Source organism: Bubalus kerabau, chromosome 22, assembly GCF_029407905.1.
Source record: "Bubalus kerabau isolate K-KA32 ecotype Philippines breed swamp buffalo chromosome 22, PCC_UOA_SB_1v2, whole genome shotgun sequence".
In the NCBI taxonomy this organism is placed as follows: domain Eukaryota; kingdom Metazoa; phylum Chordata; class Mammalia; order Artiodactyla; family Bovidae; genus Bubalus; species Bubalus kerabau.
Genome location: NC_073645.1, coordinates 18176681 through 18193188, shown reverse-complemented (window position 1 = coordinate 18193188; position 16508 = coordinate 18176681). Strand labels below are relative to the sequence as shown.

At 43.0% G+C, this 16508-nt stretch overlaps 1 protein-coding gene across 2 annotated transcripts in view; it reads right to left on the bottom strand.

Annotated features, from left to right (window-relative positions):
* PLCE1 (phospholipase C epsilon 1) overlaps positions 1–16508 on the bottom strand; it is a 369385-nt gene that overhangs the window by 144635 nt on the left and 208242 nt on the right. For both annotated transcript variants that reach the window (XM_055561030.1, XM_055561031.1), the window contains exon 4: positions 13830–14146. In XM_055561030.1, coding sequence (XP_055417005.1) covers positions 13830–14146 — 317 coding nt within the window. The remainder of the gene's footprint in view (positions 1–13829; positions 14147–16508) is intronic.

The window sequence follows — 16508 nt, the reverse complement described above, 5'->3', positions numbered from 1 at the left end:
TGGGTAAGACTATGCAAGGGAGAGATTCCGACAGTTGGTGGAGATAGGAGAACATACCATAATCTCTGAAACTTTATCAGTGATAAAGTTTATAATTGTGTCTGCTAAAAGCCTTCCCAACCTCTGAGGCTCTGAAGCCCTTCACCAGGCTCGAGAGAGATGTGCCTGTGTGACTCCCTTTTACTCTCATAGTCCTGAGTCTCTCACATGGCAGGAATCCCCCTAGTTACTATTTATTGAGTACCTAGCCTGTTCTGGGAGATCTTATACATATTAGCTTGCTTAAATGTCCCGATAATCATGTGAATTTGATAAAATTAACCCATTTCACAGGTGGGAAATATGAAGCTGATTATCTAGTAATGTGATCACTTACTTGTCTAGAGTCCCATAGTGAGTAAGGGCAGAACCCGGACTCAAAACCAGACTTTGAAACAGAATCATACTCTTGCCACTATCTATGGCACCTCTCCAACCACTCTCTCCTGTGACAGGTGATGCTTTGCACTGCCTTTTTCTAAATATGTGTATTTACTTAATATGTTATATCTTATGTGTCTAGAACTTGACTGTAAATTCCTTGAACAAAGGGACATGTCTTGCTTATTATGTCCAACAGCATCTATTTCAAGAAACAAGTGCTAATACCAATTAGCATTACTCATTTATTAACTATACATGAAAGCTATAAAGAAAGCTGAGCACAGAAGAACTGATGCTTTTGAACTGTGGTGTTGGAGAAAACTCCTGAGACTCCCTTGGACTGCAAGGAGATCCAACCAGTCAATCCTAAAGGAAATCAGTCCTGAATATTCATTGGAAAGACTGATGCTGAAGCTGAAACTCCAATACTTTGGCCTCCTGATGCAAAGAACTGACTCACTGGAAAAGACCCTGACACTGGGAAAGATTGAAGGCGGGAGGAGAAGGGAATGACAGGGGATGAGACGGTTGGATGGCATCACTGACTCGATGGACATGAGTTTGAGCAAGCTCAGGGAGTTGGTGATGGACAGGGAAGCCTGGTGTGCTACAGCCCATGGGGTCGCAAAGAGTCAGACATGACTGAGCGACTAAACTGAACTGATTTATTAAATATTTATTAAGCATCTAGTACTTAAACTCAACATTCAGAAAACTAAGATCATGGCATCTGGTCCTATCACTTCATGGCAAATAGATGGGGAAACAATGGAAACAGTGACAGACTCTGTTTTTGGGGGCTCCAAAATCACTGCAGATGGTGACTGCAGCCATGAAATTAAAAGATGCTTGCTCCTTGGAAGAAAAGCTATGATCAATCTGCTGCTGCTGCTGCTAAGTCACGTCAGTCGTGTCCAACTCTGTGTGACCCCATAGACGGTAGCCCACCAGGCTCCCCCGTCCCTGGGATTCTCCAGGCAAGAACACTGGAGTGGGTTGCCATTTCCTTCTCCAATGCATGAAAATGAAAAGTGAAAGTGAAGTTGCTCAGTCATGTCCGACTAGACAGCATATTAAAAAGCAGAGACATTATCAACAAAAGTCTGCATAGTCAAAGCTATGGTTTTTCCGGTAGTCATGTGTGGATGTGAGAGTTGGACTATAAAGAAAGTTGAGTTCTGAAGAATTGATGCTTTTGAGCTGTGGTGTTGGGGAAGACTCTTGAGAGTCCCTTGAACTGCAAGGAGATGCAACCAGTCCATTCTAAAGGAAATCTGTCCTGAATATTCATTGGAAGGGCTGATGCTGAAGCTAAAACTCCAAAATTTTGGCCACCTGATGTGAAGAACCGACTCATTGGAAAAGACCCTGATGCTGGGAAAGATTGAAGGTAGGAGGAGAAGGGGACGACAGAGGATGAGGTGGTTGGATGGCGTCACCAACACGATGGACATGAGTTTGAGTAGGCTCCGGGAGTTGGTGATGGACACAGAAGCCTGGCATGCTGCAGTCCATGGGGTCGCAAAGAGTCGGACAGGACTGAGCAACTGAACTGAACTGAACTTAAACGGCTCTTGGCGAAGAACCAGACCTATAGCAATGAACAGGGTAAGCAGGTTTCTGACGAAAAAGTAAACATGGGCTTCCCTGACTTTCAAACTGAGACATGATCAAGAAAAAGCAGACACCAGCAGTGGGGGAGACAGTCTTCGGCAGAGGGAACAACAAGTACAAAGGCTGCGTGGGAAAAACAAGTTCAGTGTCTTCAGGAACAGAATGAAGTCCAGTGTGGTTGGAACAAAGCCAGGTATAAAGATGGTTGGAGAAGCTGATGGGGCAAAATCATGCAGGGTCTTGCCATTTTGGATTTCATTCCAAATGCAAAGGGAAGACCTAGTGGAATTTTTAGGAAGTGGCTCAATAGTAAAGAATCTGCCTGCAATGTAGGAGAGACAGGTTCAATCCCTGGGTCGGGAAGATCCCCTGAAGAAGGAAATAGCAACCCACTCCAGAATTCTTGCCCAGGAAATCCCATGGACAGAGGAGCCTGGTGGGCTATAGTCCATGAGGCTGCAAAGAATTGGACATGACTTAGCAATTAAACAACAGCAGTGATCTGATGCACTATATATTTATAAAAGATCACGCTGACCACTGGGTGGTGAAAAGGATTATAGGTTATGCAAGCATCAAAGTAGTACTGGAGGTGAGTGCAATGGTGACTGGCTCCGAGGTGGTGGCGGGGGGAATGCTAAAATGAAAAAGGGGAACGTGTTAGTCGTTCAGCTGTGTCCGACTCTTTGTGACTCCGTGGACTGTGACCCACCAGCCTCCTCTGTCCATGGACTCTCCAGATAAGAATATTGGCGTGGGTAGCCATTCCCTTCTCCAGGCGATCTTCCCAACCAAGGGATCGAACCCACGTCTCCCACACTGCAGGAAGATTCTTTACCATTTGAGCCACCAGGGAAGCTCCTAGGGGAAACGCTAAGGAGTGGTCCAATTCCAGGTGTATTTGTAAGTAGAGCAAATGCGCCTTGCTGATGGTTTGGATGTTGGCAGTCTGGGTAGAGAGAGTAAATCAAGAGTGACTCCTAGCTTGTCAGATTGAGCATCCAGGTAGATGCTGAAATGAGAGGAAGGAGATAAATGGGGAAAATACTATGTGGTATGTGAATAGGGTAGAGAGAAGGCAGGAGTTCTATTTTGGTCATATTTGAGATGCCTTTTAGACATTAGAATGTAAGCTCTGTGCACGGAGGGGCTCTGTCTTGGTTCTTTGCTATATCCCCAGCACACAAAACAGTGCCTAGAATATAAGATGTACCTTCGTAAAAATCTGTTGAATGATAAAAGGCGGGGCATCAAGAAGGCAACCAGATTTATGAATGTTTAAATCTCTTTGGTGAATGTAGATTCTTGGCAAAGCATAAATTTTCCGCCTTGGCTCCTACATGTGCAGTAAAGACCTCTGAGAGAGTGGTTTTTCAGAGAGTTGAATTAAACATCCTAACAGGGTCAGTTAAGGCAGTCCTGGAGGGAGACTCAAAATCCCGGTCTCTTTCCCACAGTGCTCAGTGTCATTCAGTGACATGCCTGAAGGCAAAGAATATGGGGTCTTGAGAAACTGCTGGAGTGTTTCTCTGAGCCATGTTAACTGTTTCCAGTTAAAAATAAATACGTCTTGTGTATGTCAAAATCATATTTGTCTGTTTGCTAATTTCCACTGGACGCATTCTTATTTTTATCAGTCCAGGGACTGAAGTAGTAACTTGATGCTTACTTTCAACAGAATAAAACAGGCCTCCAATGAATCTATGGCTTTGGCAGTTCTCTTTCTAGAATGGCTAAATACTAAAGGCATGATATGAGCCTTAAGCAGGGTAAATAAGAATAAAAATATCCTGTCATAGTAATAAAATAGTTTGAATATTGAAGATTTCAAAACCAAGTCCTCTAGGACCAAACAATTAAAAATACAGAAAGAAAGAAGGAAGGAAAGAGCAAATAAGCAAGCCATCACACTTAATATTTATTGTTCATTTATCTATTTAGACAATTTTCAACTATTACACTATCTCCAAAGACTGGAATCATTTCCCCCCCTATTTGTTTTGGGCTACAGCTTTATTCTTCTCTTTGAAAAACCTGTGCTCCTGAAGGTCTGGAGTCGTGATTCTCGACCATTGGTGGCATCAGTAATATATAGTGGAGCTTTTTAAAAATACAGAGCCCAAGGCCCACCATGGATTCATACAGCCAAAATCTCCTGTGGACTAGCCCCAGGCATGTGTGTATTTAAAAAATATTCAGATGTCCATTGCTTTCATTCTGCTAATCAGCAAAAGCCACCGTTAAAGGAAATCACGTTCGATGTTTAAAGCATGAACTCAGGTGTGGAGGGGCTGATTCACAAGATACTGAGCAGGTCCTCTCCAAAGCCTTCTCCTGCTGCCCCAAATCAGAGCACAACTAGAGAACAGCCCCCCCCAAAAATCCACAAAATAACTGTACACCCAGCCTTTCAAGGAGTACAGGTGCAACTAAAGATTTTGAATTTCAAAAGCCGTCCCTGTTGGGAGTATAAATTTCATGCAAAATTGAAATACAGAAAAAGAGGAGGAAAAAGATTTGCAGGTGTGGTGTGGTCAAGGAAGGAGGATAAAGAAACAAAGGAAAAAAAAAATTTTTTTTTGGCTGCACTGCGCAGCATGTGGGATCAAACCTGCACCCCCTGCACTGGGAGCCTGGAGTCTTAACTACTGGATAAGGCAAGTCCCTCAAGTAAAATTTTTATTTTATTCTCTTTTTGGCAGCCTACATTCTCAAGTACCCAGTACCTAAGGAGATTTCAAAGCCAAAAAGGAAACTTTAAAAGCCAAAGACCTTAAATCCTATTTCTGACTGGTCCTGGGAAGCGACAGTTTATTCTATTACTCTTCTAGGACAATGTTCTCAGACGTTTTGCGATGCCATTGTCCTACCCATTTCCAGCTCCACAGCCTGCCAATTCAAAGGAGATGCCACATTTTCAATATCATGGAGCCAACAAGGAGGTCAACAGTGCTATACATGTTGAAATAATAAAGAATATTTGAATACTGTTGCGAAGCAAATGGTTTAATTCAGAATAAAAGACCAAGGTGAGGAAAAAGGGCTCTTATGGCTTCTGATTCAATGGCACCAGGTTAATGAATCAAGAATATTGGCTTCAGAAGTCAGACCACCTGAGTTCAAATACTAACTCTGAAACCATGGGTCATTTACTTTGCCTCTCTGTGCTTCCATTTTATCTGTTAAGTGAGGGGATAATAATAATAAGTGGGATCTATTATCATTAGTTATTGTGACAATGCAGCTATTTTAGTTTTGTTTGTAACTGACATTAAACCCAGGACTGTGTCTTGGGTCCACACTAAGTGCTTTACCCATGTCATCTCTCTGACTTATATCAACCATGTGAAGTAGGTACTATTAATATCCCCATTTGAAAGATGAGGGATTAGGTACTTGGCTTGAGGTTCCACAGTAGGAAATGATGGACTAAAACCCAGGCACTGTAGATAGGGAAACCTAGGATACTTTGGAAGACCACCGTAAGCTAATGATTCCTCAAGAAAGCTATCAAAACTCCCTCAAGCGGGCTTGCTTCTACAAAGGCATAAATAAATGCACGAGATATACTCCAGGCCATTAGGTGAAAGAAAAATGTCACCACCCGTGCCTATTGGTTTGAGTAAGTGCTATGATAATCCTAGTTTGACCTCATAGGTCAGAGTCTCTCCTGCCGGATATAGGGAGGAGCCAGAGATCTAAGCCTGATATCTACTTAAAGAAGGTGTCTTTCCTCCCACTCCCTGACTTTCCTTTGGTTATAAAATGGCAGCCTATTTAATCCTTGGGACAGAGCCCCCATGGCTTCCTGCTTGCATCTCTCACAAGTGTCCTATATTCATAAATCAGTTGGACATGATCGAAGCGACTTAGCACTCACGTATTTCTTTAGTCCAGAAACTTCTGAACTAAAATTTCTGTTCCCTGGGGAATGTGGCATGAAATTTCCAGGGAAATGAATACCATTTCTGCTCTCAGAGGTATGCCTCTAGGGAGAAGTGCTTTCCCAAGGAAAACTCTAGTTTTCCAAAGAGAGCTGAAATTTCCCTTACCCTGAGAGAGCTTTATTACGTACCTCATGAGTATTCCAATATGAGGGAAAATAGTTTGTACAGCAGTCCTGAGCAGAGGATTTGTTTGGCTTTCTGCATGAAAGAGTATGAGTGTGGGGGACAGGAAGCTTTGATAGGAAACTTTCCTAACAAGGTTGAATGTACAAATTCAAAACCAATATTTTTTTCTAAAATATTTCAAGTGAAGGAACACATTTGGTCATTGTTGTTGGTTTAGTCATTAAGACGTATTCAACTCTTTGCAACCCTGTGGACTGTACCTCTCCAGGCCCTCTGTCCGTGGAATTACCCAAGCAAGAATACTGGAGTGGTTTCCATTTCCTCCTCCAGTGGACCTTCCTGACCTGAGCCAGGGATCGAATCCTGGTCTCATGCATTACAGGTGGTCTTGTGCGTTGCAGGCAAATTCTTTACCAACTGAACCACAGGGAAGTTCCCATTGGTCATGATGATATGTTATGCTTTTTTTTACTATGTTAAAATGGTCTTTCCTGGGCTATGAACAGAGAGACTTAAATGCTGGAATTTGTCAAAGTGATCATGATCCCTTAAAGATTATATTCTTTGCAGCTGAAGATGGAAAAGCTCTATACAGTCAGCAAAAACAAGACCAGGAGCTGACTGTGGCTCAGATCATGAACTCCTTATTGCCAAACTCAGACTTAAATTCAAGAAAGTAGGGAAAACCACTAGGCCATTCAGGTATGACCTAAATCAAATCCCTTAAAATTATACAGTGGAAGTGAGAAATAGATTCAAGGGATTATATCTGATAGAGTCCCTGAAGAACTATGAATGGACGTTCCTAACATCGTACAAGAGGGGGTGATCAAAACCATCCCCAAGAAAAAAAATGCAAAGAGGCAAAATGGTTGTCTGAGGAGGCCTTACAAATAGCTGAGAAATGGGGAGAAGTGGAAGACAAAGGATAAAAGGAAAGATATACCCATTTGAATGCAGAGTTCCAAAGAATAGCAAGGAGAGATAAGAAAGCCTTCCTCAGTGATCAATGCAAACAAATAGAGGAAAACAATGGAATGGGAAAGACTAGAGATCCCTTTAAGAAAATTAGATACCAAGGGAACATTTCATGCAAAGATGGGCTCAATAAAGGACAGAAATGGTATGGACCTAACAGAAACACAAGATATTGAGACGAGGTGGCAAGAATACATAGAAGAACTATACAAAAAAGATCTTCATGACCCAGATAACCACAATGGTGTGATCACTCACCTAGAGCCAGACTTCCTGGAGTGCAAAGTCAAGTGGGCCTTAGGAAGCATCACTACAAACAAAGCAAGTGGAGGTGATGGAATTCCAGCTGAGTTACTTCAAATCCTTAAAGATGATGCTGTGAAAGTGCTGCACTCAATACGCCAACTAATTTGGAAAACTCAGCAGTGGGCGCAGAACTGGAAAAGTCAGTTTTCTTTCCAGTCCCAAAGAAAGGCAATGCCAAAGAATATTCAAACTACCGCACAACTGCACTCATCTCACATACTAGCAAAGTAATGCTCAAAATACTCCAAGTGAGGCTCCAACAGTATGTGAACTGAGAATTCCAGATGTTCAAGTTGGATTTAGAAAAGGCAGAGGAACCAGAGATCAAAATGCCAACATCTGTTGGATCCTAGAAAAAGCAAGAGAATTCCAGAAAAACATCTACTTCTACTTCATTGACTACACTAAAGCCTTTGACTATGTGAATCACAACAAACTGTAGAAAATTCTTAGAGATAGGAATAACAGACCACCTTACCTGCCTCCTGAGAAACCTGTATGCAGGTCAAGAAGCAACAGTTAGAACCAGACATGGAACAACAGACTGGTTCAAAATTGGGAAAGGAGTACATCAAGGCTGTATATTGTCACCCTGCTTATTTAACTTATATGTAGAGTACATCATATGAAATGCTGGGCTGGATGAAACACAAGCTGGAATCAAGGTTGCTGGGAGAAATTTCAATAACCTCAGATATGCATATAACGCAACCCTTATGGCAGAAAGCAAAGAGGAACTAAAGACCCTCTTGAAGGTGAAAGAGGAAAGTGTAAAAGCTGGCTTAAAACTCAACATTCAAAAACTAAGATCATGGCATCTGGTCCCATCAGTTCATGGCAAATAAATGGGGAAACAGTGGAAACAGTGAGAGACTTTATTTTCTTGGGCTCCAAAATCACTGCAGATGGTGAACACATCCATGAAATTAAAAGACACTTGTTCCTTGGAAGAAAAGCTATGACCAACCTAGAGAACATATTAAAAAGCAGACTCATTACTTTCCTGACAAAAGTCCATATAGTCAAAGCTACAGTTTTTCTTGTAGTCAGGTATGGATGTAAGAGTTGGACCACAAAGAAGGCTGAACATTGAAGAACTGATGCCTTTAAACTGTAGTGTTGGAGAAGACTCTTGAGAGTCCCTTGAACTGCAAGGAGATCAAACCAGTCAATCCTAAAGGAAACCAACCCTGACTTTCATTGGAAGGTCTGATGCTGAAGCTGAAACTCCAATCCTTTGGCCACATGATGGAAAGAGCCGACTGATTGGAAACGATCCTGATGCTGGGAGAGATTGAAGGCAGGAGGTGAAGGAGACAACAGAGGACAAGAGGATGTATGGCATCACTGACTCAATAGACATGAGTTTGAGCAAACTCCGGGAGATGGTGAATGACAGGGAAGCATGGCGTGCTGCAGTCCATGGGGTTGCAAAGAGTCAGACATGACTGAGCAACAGAACAGCAAGGAGATTCTGGCTGAAAGGACTCAAGCCCAGACAGTCTTTCTCTGGTCAGATGGTTTATTTATTCTTATGATCTTTCCTACAGAGTTAAGCTGCACCTTGGCACTCTTTATAGAGGGGGTCCCCTTTACACTGTTGAAGTGACATCTGGTGAAACTCACCAGATGGAAGGGACAGGCAGCACCTGAGTGTCACTCTGGGCTGCCTACATTTGTGTGTCTAGAGAAGCAGGTTGATGGTGGCTCAGGTTGACCAAACATGGGAGGGTGCAGGAAGGTCACCTAGGGTAAAGAGCCAGGGAGAATCTCTCCTGAGCCTCCTGGGGTCTCAGTCTAATTGAGGGCTCAGTCTTGGGCTCGCCACCTGCCCTTGGATCAGCTGGTTGAAGAGAGGAGCTCTGAGAATGGTCTTGCTAAGACCTACTCATAAAGAAAAACTGCGCTCTCAGGGCATAGGATGATGAATTCTGACCCCAAAGGCCATCAGTGGGTGGACAACCAGACAAAAGCAGGCCATACTGAGGAGGCATAAGGTTTGAGAACTAGTGACTCATACACCGCTTCCCCAAACCATGTTCCATCACAGCCCTTCACAAGAAAAGGGCATGAACTCAAAGCAAGTAAGGATGCTCATCCATCTGCAGTTGCCTTTCATCTCTTCTCAAAGGCACATGATAAAGTATGTGATCTCTTTGGGAAAATTATCTACCAAAAAATGCCTCTCTGTCTCCTTTTCGAAGAGATAAATGGCTCTGGAATTCAAAGAGAAACTAAAAACAGTAAGATCAAAAAGAATGTGGATTAGAAGTAGAGGTGGGAGAAAGGAAGAGTAGGGAAAAGAAAAATATGATTTGAGATTGTCAGAGCAAGAGACATTGGGGGTGGCCAGGAAGTGAGCCTGCTGAGCCTGAGAGGAAGAAGAGAGAACACTGGCTTCTTGGAGCTTCAGAACAAGAATATGACTACAGAGAGGTGTCTGGGTCAAAAGGGTCCAGCAAGCCCTGCCTTCCAAACCAAGGGGAGCAGGATTGAGCCCACCCCTAGGACCTCCTGGTGTCTCAGATGATAAAGAATCTGCCTGCAATGCAGGAGACCTGGGTTTGATCCCTGAGTCGGGAAGATCCTCTGGAGAAGGAAACGGCAACCCACTCCAACATTCTTGCCTGGAAAACCCCATGGATGGAGGAGGCTGATGGGCTCCAGTCCATGGGGTCGCAAAAAGTTGGACATGACTGAGAGACTAACACTTTTTACTTCTCATTAGGACCTCCTTGACCACCACTGGCTTGGAGGCTGGCTTCTTGTGCCTGCTTCTGCTTACTTACAAGGATAAAGAAAAGTCACTGGCAAGTACCAGTCTTGACATCAGGCAGGAGAAGGGGAAACGGGGAGAAATTTTGCTTCCAAGCCACAGTCTAAATTGATTTTAAATGATTTATCTCCTGGCCTTCCTTAACGTAAGCCAAACCCCTTTCAGTTATTTCATGACTGTACTTGGAGTTGCATTTTCACCATACTTTCCTAAGAATTACAGTTATGCAACACTGCCTGACAGGCATCAGGGATAGTCTTCCCTTTCCTCAACATTAAAGTCCTTATGTAAAGAGTTGTTAGGATTTGGGAAACTTTTAGCTCATGATCACATTCTCCTGACAAGTAGGAGCAAGCTGCCTCAGACCATGAGGCTTTCCTGCTCATGACAAGAACTGGTCATATTGTATTCTTACCCAGAATGGCCTCCTCCCCTTTCCTGAGATGGTCCCCCTCTATCCCAACTACCCCTCAAGGCCTGGCTGCAAACACCAGTGTGAAGCAGAGTCTGATCGCCCACCTGGATACTTCAGCTCCCACCATCTGTGTCACTCACACTGCACACAATTTCTGCCTTTTTTGGTATAGATTTGTGCCCCTGCCTGACTACAGTCGAAGACTGGTAGCTTCTGGCAGCCACAGACTGTTACTCACTTTCCTTAGTGCTTTTCCACTATGGTCTCCTGCTTCTGAGAAGTGCAGAAAACACGTCAACTGAAAGACTGAATGTGGGAACAAATGCATTTGCCTTTCTCCTAAGTGACTAGCAATGAAGCTAGTATTCTCTCTCTTGTCTTTGAGATTCTCCCATGTTCAATAAAAATATATTTTACTTCCATTGAGGAAAGTGCACTTATTTTGTATATCCAATTCTGAAAGAACCAAAGCATGGGATAATAATGTTGTAAATTTTCATCCTATATTGTTGTTCAGTTGCTAAGTTGTGTCTGACTCTCTGAGATCCCATGGCCTGCAGCCCACCAGGCTTCCTTGTCCTTTACGAACTCCTGGAGTTTGCTCAAACTTTTATGCCCATTGAGTCAGTGATGCTAATTTCGTATTTAAAAGAGATGTTTGACACACCAGTTTAAAAAAGAGAAGGTTACAGGGTAGTAGGTGCTCCATAAATAAATCTTGAGTGAGTGAATGAATGAATGAATGGTAATAGGAAATTGGATAAAAATAGAAATGGTAGGAGAAGTAGAAAAAGAGTAGATGCACAAGAAGTTAAAGGAGACCTTGGGCTAATTAAACTCTAAGTCAGAAATGCTTATTTTACTACAAACTTTAACTTGGTAATTCAACAAGTAGAGAGGCAGGCAATTGGTTGAGAAGAAAACATACTTTAAAGACAGACATCTGGATGCTGACATCACTCAGCCACTGTGTGACCTTGTACAAGTGACTCAACCTCTCTGAGCTTCACTATTTTTTTAAAAAAATCTTTTAACTTTGAAGTAATTTTAGATTTACAGGAAAGTTACAAAAATACAGAGAGTTCCTGTACATAGTTCACCCAACTTCTTCCAGTGTTAGCATCTTTCATAACCATAGTCCCATTATCACAAGGAAGTTAACATTGATACATTCATATGAATTAAACTACATGCATTATTAGAATTTCACCAGTTTCCCATCAATATCCTTCTTCTAGTCCAGGATGTAATAGGACCCCAAGCTATATTTAGTTGAGCACAAAATTCCTGGTCTCCTCTAGTTTTTGACAATTACCGTTCATGACCCTGACACATTTGAAGAGTAGAATGTCCTTCAATTTGGGATTGTCTGATTTTTTTTTCTCATGTTTTGGTTCAAAGCCCAGGCTCTGAGACCTGACTCTGTGGGCTTCAATATCACTGTTGCCACCTACTACCTATGTGACCTTTTGAAAAGAATTCCATCTCCTCGTGTCTGTTTCCCCTTTGGTAAAATGGGGTTAATGACAAGAATCTGCCTCCCAAGGTTGGTTGTGAGGAGCAAATAAGTGGCACATGTTAAATAATTAGCATGACAGTGCCAGATGACTATTAGCAATTCCTATGAATCACGGATCTCCCTTTGAGGAATGATGCTCAGGGCATCTCTGGAACAAAGAACTGTTTGAGCTCAGCCTCTAACACTCTCTTCATCCACTGGGCCTCACTGTCATGATACAACCATCACCAGGGTCATGACTGACAGGCTATGGAGGCTGCAAGATGAGCTGCTATGGTTGGAAAGTGTTTAAGTAACAAAGTTGATTGATCCTCTGCCAATCAGAGATATATGAGACCTAGGATATTCTCTTAGCATTTAGGTAGTTTACTAAATGACGAGGAAACTACTGTATTTGTGGAATTCAACCAACCAACAACCACCAAACACACAGACTGAAATTCTGTGTTTTAATATTCAAGACAAGGAAATGAAGTTTAAAAGAAATAAAATATAGAACAGAAAGCTCTGGGTGTGGGGTTAGGCTATGGAGTGAAAGTATTCTTTAAGTCCAAGAGTGCAGCATCCCCTGACCCTAGCACTTCATAGAGACCTGCCTCTCTATCCTGTCCTTCATCCTTGGTCCAAGGTCACAGGGTGTCCAGCAATTGGCTCTTTTGCTCCCAGCAAGCTCTTAGACCTCTTACAATACCTCCCTTCTAGGTGTTCCCAGACTCTGGTCACACCTGTCCTTTTTAGAGGTTGCTTCTGGCAAGGTCTCAGAGGCCTTGGAGGGACTTTCTGGGGCTGAGAAATTGATGGTATACAGAGGTCAGGAATGAGGCAATTCATTGTCCTTCAAGACCATGTTCCTCCCAGCTCTTCTGACCCACGTGTATTAGTGTTTAATTTCTGCGGGGGAGAACTGACAATAGAATATGGAGTGGGCTAGAAGGACCCCATGGGCAAGGGATCATGTCATCAAACTCCAAATTAAGACACCTAGGCTTACAAGCACCAGGAGGAGATTATTTGAACATGAGCCCAGAGAGAACATTTTGGCAAGGGCATACAGAAAATGAGGGGTTCTGGTTGTCCAAAGGGTGAAAGCTTGTAGAACATGGTTACGCTAGGGGATGGAGATGGGCTCAATTAGGTTGAAGGGTGGAGTGGAGTGAAAGGGAGGATGACAGTGTGTCTATCCCATTGCCTGGAAAGGAAACAGTTATCATGGAGGCGTCAAGACAGGTAGATGAGACAGCAGTAACAAACAGACCTAAGAGGGGAAATGCCTAAAGGCCACTTATTAGCAGTGAGATAAAGACAAATATCATATGACATTGTTTATGTGTGGGATATAAAACAATGGTACAAGTGAACTTATTCACAAACAGAAGTAGAGTCACAGATGCAGAAAACAAACTTACGGTTACCAGGGGGAGAGTGGGGGAGGGGCCAATTGGGTGATTGGGATGGACATACACACACTACTATATATAAAATAGATCAGTAATAAGGCCCTATTGCATAGCACAGGGGACTGACTCTACTTAATATTCTGTCATGTCCCATAAGGGAAAAGAATCTAAAAAGACATACGTATAATGAATAGCTTATTCACTTTGCTGTACAGCAAAAACTGATACAACATTATAATCAATTATATTTCAATTAAAAATTAACTAAAAATGAAAACAAGCACTTACTCGTGATTCAATCACAACACATCTGAGAGTGGCTTCTTACCTCATTAAATCTCATCACAAGATCTTCGAGGGCGTTGTGCTCTCCCTTCTGGGAGGTAAGAATGGATGCTGAGATGGATGCTTTGAGGCAGGGCAGGGACCTCTGGCGTTCTGTTGTGCCCAAGCCCCGGGTCAAGAAGAAAAGATAGTCAACTGGCAAGACCCTTCGGTAAATATTTTGCTCCTGCTCCATCAGAATGCTGGCGACTTCCTCTGGGAACTGGATGAGGGGCTTCAGATCAATCAGTTCCTTGCTGATCCCAGCTGAACTTGAAGGAAGGGCACTGGAGTTGGCCATAGAGGTGCCTGGTTGGCGTTCTGAAATAAAGCAACAGAAGCCATGGTTACACTGTGATTGGTAACCCCTACCACAGATATTTGGGCTTCACAGGTGGCACTAGAGAACGCTAAAGAACCAGGAGATGTAAGAGACACAGGTTTGATCCCTGGTATGGGAAGATCCCCTGGAGGAGACCATGGCAACCCACTCTAGTATCCTTGCCTGGAGAATTCCATGGACAGAGGAGCCTGGTTGGCTACAGTCCATAGGGTCGCAAAGAGTTGGACATGACTGAAATGACCTGGCACGCATGCATGCACAGCAGATATTTACTTGAGAGCCATTGACAATCTTACAGCTTTCACCCTAGATGTACATCGACAGATGAAGGGATAAAGAAGTTGTGGTACATATATACAATGAAATAATACTCACTCATCAAAGGAACAAATTTGAGTCAGTTGAACTGAGGTGGATGAATCTAGAGCTTGTTATGCAGAGTGAAGTAGATCAGATAGAGAAAAACAAATAATGTATATTAACACATATATATGAAATCTAGAAAAACGGTACTGATGAATCTATTTGCAGGGCAAAAATAGAGACACAGATGTAGAGAACAGGCTTGTGGACACAGTGGCAGAGGGTGAGGAGAGGGTGAGACAAACTGAGAGCAGCACTAAAACATATACATTACCATACGTAAAACAGATAGCTAATGGGAGGTTGCTATGTAACACGGAAGCTCAACCCGGTGCTCTGTGACAACCTAGAGGGCTGGGTTGGAGTGGCGGGGTAGGAGGGAGGTTCAAGAGGGAGGGGATATTTGTATACTTATGGCTGATTCACGTCACTGTATGGCACAAACCAACAGAGCATTGTAAAGCAATTATCTTCTAATTAAAAATAAATTTTAAAAAATCTTAGAGGTTTATCAACCAAAGTTTCTGCTTGGTGAATGGCTCTATACTATCTCTCCTGTTATGGAGACCTTTCTGATATCTGTCTTGCCCGCCTCCCACTCTTTGGTTTCCCATTTTCAGAAGCAGAAGTGACCTAGCACACCATTCCCTAACCAGGTCACTCTGACACTCTGCAGAGGATTAGTGAAGGAGAATGTACTATTTGCTTCCTTATCCTCCAGGGCTAACCATCAGCCTGAAAAGGAATGAGGGTGGGCACAGGCAAAGCAACTGAAATGGAAGAGGGGAGGAGGCCTATACACATACAGGGATGTGCACCCTGTGTGCAAACACACCAGAGACCTAGGGACCCTCCGCACACCAGATTTCAAAACTTCACAGTCTACCCTGCCAATATCCCACCCTCAAAGATGCCAGTTCCACTGAGATTTATCTGGGGGTTTGCAGGAACAGAGAGCTTCCCTGATGGCTCAGACAGTAAAGAATCTGCCAGCCATGCAAGAAACCCGGGTTCAACACCTGGGTTGTGAAGATTTCCTGGAGAAGGAAAGGGTAACCAACTCTACTATTCTTGCCTGGAGAATCCCATAGACAGAGGAGCCTGGAGGGTTATAGTCCATAGGGTTGCAAAGAGTTGGATACAACTGAGCAACAAACACTTTACTTTCCTTACAGGAACAGAACCACCTATACAGGTAAGGAAGAAATAGGTAATGAGATGTATCTAAATAAATAAAATAAATTTTATTCCCTGCTTCATAACTGATAATAAGAAGGTGGTAGCAGGAAGGAAATGGCAACCCACTCCAGTGTTCTTGCCTGGAGAATCCCAGGGACGGCAGAGCCTGGTGGGCTGCTGTCTATGGAGTCACACAGAGTCGGACACAACTGAAGCGACTTAGCAGTAGCAGTAGCAGCAGGAAGGAAGGTAGTAAGTGCATTAGATAGAAGCCCCAAAGGCATTCATTCATAGACTCAAAATTATTCCTTTAGCACATGTTCACTTTGCCATAGTGGATATTTCCACCTTCCACATGGACTCTTCTTTGCCTAGAGAGATTGTCCTTAAAGACAAACTAGTAAAATATCCCTTCTCCCTTTTTTTTTTTTTTTAAACTTTACATAATTGTATTAGTTTTGCCAAATATCAAAATGAATCCGCCACAGGTATACATGTGTTCCCCATCCTGAACCCTCCTCCCTCCTCCCTCCCCATTCCATCCCTCTGGGTCGTCCCAGTGCACCAGCCCCAAGCATCCAGTATCGTGCATCGAACCTGGACTGGCAACTCGTTTCATACATGATATTTTACATGTTTCAATGCCATTCTCCCAAATCTTCCCACCCTCTCCCTCTCTCACAGAGTCCATAAGACTGTTCTATACATCAGTGTCTCTTTTGCTGTCTCGTACACAGGGTTATTGTTACCATCTTTCTAAATTCCATATATATGCGTTAGTACACTGTATTGGTGTTT